Source organism: Alosa sapidissima, chromosome 3 (genome assembly GCF_018492685.1).
Source record: "Alosa sapidissima isolate fAloSap1 chromosome 3, fAloSap1.pri, whole genome shotgun sequence".
NCBI lineage: Eukaryota > Metazoa > Chordata > Actinopteri > Clupeiformes > Clupeidae > Alosa > Alosa sapidissima.
In genome coordinates, this window is record NC_055959.1 from 12,648,398 (window position 1) to 12,654,432 (window position 6,035).

A 6,035-nucleotide genomic window follows, 5' to 3' on the forward strand; every position below is an offset into this window, starting at 1 on the left:
CTCCCGTTGCGCTCTAGCGCGCGCCAATTATTGCCGCAGTAGCAGTTTGTGAATATCGCCGATATACAATAGGCCTATTTATACAGTTCAAAACAAAACCGGTGACTTTCAAATCATATTTTTTAAGGATAATGCGAACCAGTCAATCAACTTAGGCGACCGGGTGTTCAGGCAAAAGTGTTCTGGTTCAAGTGTTCTGGTGTTGTTATTTTCTTACAAATTAATGCTACCCAATATAGAGCCTCGGTAGATGGTTGATTCAACGCAACTTATGCACAGCATTTTAAACTGCTCGACACTCTTTCGGTGTCTTATTCTAATGTTTTGTGTTATGCGTGCCATCTGGCGGATTAGTCCACTACACTCTAAGTAATGTCCTCTGAAGACATGGTCGTGTATTTTAATATAATGTAAGCATACAGACAAGACACGGAGTACCTCTAATTTTAATGAGGCAATAAGACAAGCAAAGACTATCAACGTAAAATCTAGGTGAAAAGTGCAAGGAGGCAGTTAAGTCAAACATTAAATCCTCTGCTATGTTTTATAAAGCATCATGCATCTTACTGTCTTCCATGAAAACTTTCCTTTACACTTCACAAGTAAATCAGAAGAAGCATTTATTAAAAATACATAATTCTACAACATCATAGTGTTGGTCAATTCCCAAACACATGACTCAGAAGAGCCATCTACTGGTAATGCAGCATAGCAAAGGGCAGGAGTGTTATTCACTGAGGCTCTTTTTGCACGACTGCAGCGGTTGGTTGGTTGGGCGTGTATCAGTGCCTGCAGGTGGGCCCGACAATAATAAACATCAAAGATGATTCAGGCATGAAACACGGAGACGTTTATTTAAAAAGGTTAAAAATGGATCACAGTGCTCATTTTCACTACAACCAGCATCAGATCAGAAAAGAAGCAAGCATCCATCAATTTCTGCTCATCACAACTCACTACAGCTTTGAACAGCACCAAACAATGTAACAGAGTTTAGCAACTGTTTCACTCTAAAATGATTAAAGAACAAATTCAGATCAAAGATAATGCATGAGGAATTTTGGTCTAAACATGTGTGGGAATTTTTACGATGATAAATGCACCTGGAATTGCTGAACAAGTCCTGTACATCATGATGGAGAATAGAAAACAAAAAAAAGTTCTGTGTTTTTTTTTGCATTTATTGTAGTAACCCTAGTTTTTTATGAATAAAACTAGTTTTGCAAGCATTGGCTTCCACTGCATGCCAGAACCAAAACTGTGACAACCAAAAACATTATCCAGAAACCTGTTCTCTCCACATGGCACAAGTAGGTACTGGTGGTATAAGTGGCTCAGCCAGACAGGATGAATACAAATGCAATATACTGCATGTAAAATGTCCAACATGTTAATGCTGAAGACTTTCCACAGACAGACGTTTTTATTTCAATAGACCAGATAAGGCGGCAGTTAAACTTTTTTGCCATAAAATTAAGTTGAGGTCTAATATCTGACAGTAGAATCCTCTGTATTACACTGAGTCTCCAAAGCATTTAGAGATCAGAGTTTTGACTAAGTGACCCCTGTCCTCACTTACAGCCTTTGATGTCTAAAGCTGCCGGTCAGAAGATGGAGTAGCCGTCTTGATTGTCAACATGTGATAAACGGCTGCATGCGCAACCTTTTTATTCTCCTCCATACTGATGCCGTGTGAGTGATCACCTTCATTTACCCCACCAGAGGACCAGACCTCTCCAAACCAGACTGTCCAATCAGGAGTGACACACACAAAGCATTCATTAATTTTAGTTCACCACTAACTTGTGCAGTCCGGCGAAATATTGATGTAAGCCTGCTCTCCTTCTCTCTGTCTGACACACACACACACACACACACAAACACACACAGTGTAATGTTTAGTTTTGCCCAAATTGGAAAACAGAACCATAAAGCTGTGGATCCCTGCTTTAACTGTTGTTTAATAGTCTGAGAGTACTACCCTGCAACATGGCTATGAAGACATTTACAATTTACTACTTCTCCCAAAAGTCGTGTGTGTGTATGTGTGTGTACAAAACAACAGATATTTGTTCAAAACTCTAGGCACTTTACACTTGTGGTAAAGATGTTTTCAGATGGAATAATGAGAAGAAAAAAGCAAGAGAGAGAGTAAGATATTGTATGTGTGTGCGTCCCTGTGCGCGTGTATATGACAGAGGAAAAGCGAGAGGCATAATTAGTTGTTTTTTTTTTAATTGAGGTGGCCATAGTTGGTATTATTAAACTCCTATCTGCAGATCCTTATTTCATGCAGTGGTGTTGGCGAACCATCTCTGCTCAATACCTCTGATAGACCATGGTCCAACTTCACACAAAACTAAATGGAGCAAGTAACATATGGTAGCTTGTGGGGTAAGGCCTGTGTCTAGGAAGGGAAATGTAAGAAACCTTCCAAATGTCATTTTGACAAAGTAAAATGTTCCCCTGATTCGAATAAAAATAGAGGCAATGGTTGTGATTTCATAAATGAAACTGGCTAAGAGACTTTGCTTTGTCACACCACATCTTGATGGCAAAACTGTGTCCGTGTCTTTACATGTCTGTGTAAATGCATTTGAGAAAACTGTTGCAAAAAGAACACTCAATGATGTGCACAAACACTAAACTCTGATGGCTTCTGATGGCCTCCACCTACGTCATGGCAGTAGATCAAAACCACCAACTTTAGAAGAGCATTACAGTATAAAAAAACAACTTCAATTCATTTTGTGTAATGATCATTCAGAATATCTGCCAAAGGGTGTTTAATAACTTACAGTATTTTTAATTAATGAAAACAAATGGAGTAACTTGCATCATATAATTCTAGATGATTTCTTTTATGATGAAAACTCATAAATCTTATGAGTGCTGCAAATGTGCCTAGGCTAATAACTAGGTGTTAAGTGGAAGCAAATACACATTTTATTACTGTTTTAATAACACACATAAAATGCTTCTGATGGTTCTGTTCATCATGCAAGACACAGCAAACAATTCCTCCTGTAACACCTTCAACAAAATGTTAATTATGCAAGTATAGTTATCCACAGGTTAGAAAACAAAACACATTTTGTCAACGAACAAAATTAGTCAGCAAAAAAACACGTTTCCCTTTGCGATATTGACCAAGCTTTAGTGAACTATCCCAAAGATATTCTAAGGCCATTAGATAAAAACAGCCCCGGTGAAATGTCAAGATGCAGTGTCACTATTCATCGTTCCCAGACACCTGTGGTCATGCCTGATGTCAGCCAGTGCCCCGGTGCACATTCTATAGAGAAATGGTCATTAAGTCCAGACCTACTTCACATCCAACAAAACCCCATGGGTCCATTCAGTCATATATTGTGCAAGTAAAAACATTTTCAAAAGGGACCCATTTATTTAAAAAAACAAACACAAGTCTACTTATAAAGAACAATAAAACAAATAAAAATGATAAATTCCTTTGATATTAACACATTGGGTCATAAGTCTACGGGAGCCCACAGAGGACAAAAAAAGGATTGCTCGCCATTGGTACCCACAGGTTCTGTAAGGCCATTGGTTCTCTTCCTGAACGCGCGACAGAAGAAAATGGCTCCTCATCCAAACAGGCATCTCTTGAAACAGAGAAGTCTTAAGGAAAGTAAGAGGAAAGAGGTTTCCAAGGTTACCACAGGAAAGACTTGAAGGTGAGAAAAGTATAAAGAGAACCCAGCATTGGTGGTTGAGTTAGCCAGCTGAACACCGGAGATCTGATTTAGCTTAATAACCCACTTGCTGCCCTGGGAATGTCTGACCAGTCAACCGGTTCCTCCGCCAGGAATAAAGAGCTCTCCTCTGAGGATCTTCGAAGTGGGTTTGAGCTCCAACCAGAAACTCACTGAGTAATGGCTTACAACACCACATAATGCAGACAGACTTGGCCGAAAGTCACCAAAGCGGTGATGGCTAACTGCTAACTAGGCTCAGCAGCAACCCAGACTTTTCTTGGTGATCTAGTCACAGTTGTGCTTTTTGTTTTTTCTAAAAGAAATGTGTGGCTTTAGCTTTTTTTCGTCCTGTCATGCTTCACAGTTTTTCTGTCTCACAGTGCGACTGTCTTTGTTTGTGGGGGTCACATTGTGATTGTGAGGTGCACATCCGGTCCAGGCCCCCCCCCCCCCATCCTTCCCTCCTATTTGAACACCATGAGTGGCCTCTCCTCGCGCTTCTGCCAAGGGCTCTTCTTGTTCTCTCCGTCGTCGTCTTTGTCATCAGCGTAATGCTCTCCATCGTCATCGGGGCTGGTCGCCGAGTCCCTGCGGACATCGGTGCTGGTGCTGCTCCGGGCACTGTTGTCGCGGCTGCGGTTGCGGCGCGGGAAGGTGTCCCCCCGGGTGAGTGATGGCACGTCCTCGTTCAGCAGTGGTGCCGTGGAGCCGTCCTCAGGAGAGTAGATCGCCCCCTGGTGGCTCTCACTGCCGTCGCTGCCGTCCGGTGGCTCGGGCAGCTCGATCACCGGGAGCTTTGAGTAAGACTTGCCGTGTAGCTTGCGCTGCTCCGGGACGGCGTCCTTGGCCTTCCGCGCGTCCCGCTCGCCCAGCCCGTGTTTCAGCTGTGGAATGCCGGAGCGCGAGTTGGGCCGGCGGGTTGGCTCGGGCTCCATCCCCGTGGTGGTGATGATGGGCAGGCGCCCCGCTGTGGCCTCGCCGCCCAGCTCGATGTACGAGTGGCGCACGAGCGAGTTGGCGCGGCCGTCCAGCGAGACGAACCAGGCGCGCGGGTGCGGCTTGACCCCCAGTTCCAGCAACTTCTTCTCGGTCAGCGACTGCAGCTCGCCGTTCATCTGCGCCATGGTGGAGTCGTTGAACAGCACCGGGATGCGGACAGGACCCGAGGAGGGGTCCGGCGCCCAGTCCTTCCGGCCGTCATCATGACTCTCGCCCGGTGCCTGGTCCCCAGTACCGTCCTCCTCTCTCCTCGGCTGCGACTGCTGGCTCTGGTTGTCCTGCTGCTGCTGCTGTTGCTTCTGACCCTGTCCTGGCCGCGGGAGGGTCATGCTGACCTGGATGCCCTCCATGTCATGCTGCAGCTGCTGCTGGCGCTCCATGGCCTGCTCGATGGCCGACAGGTCGGAGGACAGCTGCACGTAGTGGGCCGGGATGACCAGCGTGGGCACTACGCTCCGGTACATGCTCTCGGTCATCTGCTCCATGGAGTGGCAGAACACCAGCTGGCCCTGGGTGTTGCCCACCGGGGGCTGCGAGGCCGAGTATTCTGGGGGCTTGCCCTCCTGGTAGTGTCCCGCAAAGGGGGGCAGGAGAGGGGGAGGCGAGGGGGGGTCAGAGGTGTAGCCCTGGTTGTCCTTGGCGTTGTGGTGGTGGTGGTGGTGGCTGCCATCATCCCCTGAACTGTAGCGGCCGCTGCAGTCGTCGCGAAGCAAAAGTGGGTCCAGGTTACTGGTGGTGTTAGTGGAGGAGCTCACCTTCAACTGGAAGCTCTCCCTATCACCTACAAATGGACCACAATTAAATTAAGCCTTAGAGGTTTATTGTGTTTTATCTTGTTGATGGTAGTGCTTAAAGACATGTCATTTATTTATTTATCTATTTATCCATTTATAAATATTTTTCAACATTTGTAGATTAAGAATATCATTAGTCACCTCCTCCTCCACCACGGCGCGTGAGCGTGTCCGAGTTCACCTTCGAGTGGCGCAGCTTTTGTGCGGCGGAGGCAGACGTCGGAGCGTTTCGGAAGAACTCTTCGCGTGAGCTGTGCAGGTCACGCGTGGACGAGATGTCGGACTTGACGGCGTCGCCGTCGCCCATGCAGGAGGCGGTCTCCAGGTGACCGCTGCTGATGAGGTGCAGCTGGGAGGTGGAGGTGCACTGGTCCCGCTTGGAGCTGTCCAGAGCCGACGACAGGTGCCGTTTGCGGTGCGGAGCACGCGGCTTTAGGCACCTCCTCCTGCAGCAGAGAAGCCAGTCAGTATTAATAAAATATCACTATTCCTTCATTGCTTTTATCTATTAACACACTAATAT

General features: G+C 46.2%; 1 protein-coding gene across 1 annotated transcript in view; it reads right to left on the minus strand.

The window, feature by feature from the left end:
- Positions 1 to 827: 827 nt before the first annotated feature.
- The window catches only part of fam171a2a (family with sequence similarity 171 member A2a), a 52,348-nt gene continuing 47,140 nt past the window's right edge, over positions 828 to 6,035 (minus strand). Inside the window, exons 8-9 of the mRNA XM_042086643.1 lie at positions 5,654 to 5,958; positions 828 to 5,499 (exon numbers count right to left, since the gene is read on the minus strand). Coding sequence (XP_041942577.1) covers positions 4,184 to 5,499; positions 5,654 to 5,958 — 1,621 coding nt within the window. The 3' untranslated portion in view covers positions 828 to 4,183. The remainder of the gene's footprint in view (positions 5,500 to 5,653; positions 5,959 to 6,035) is intronic.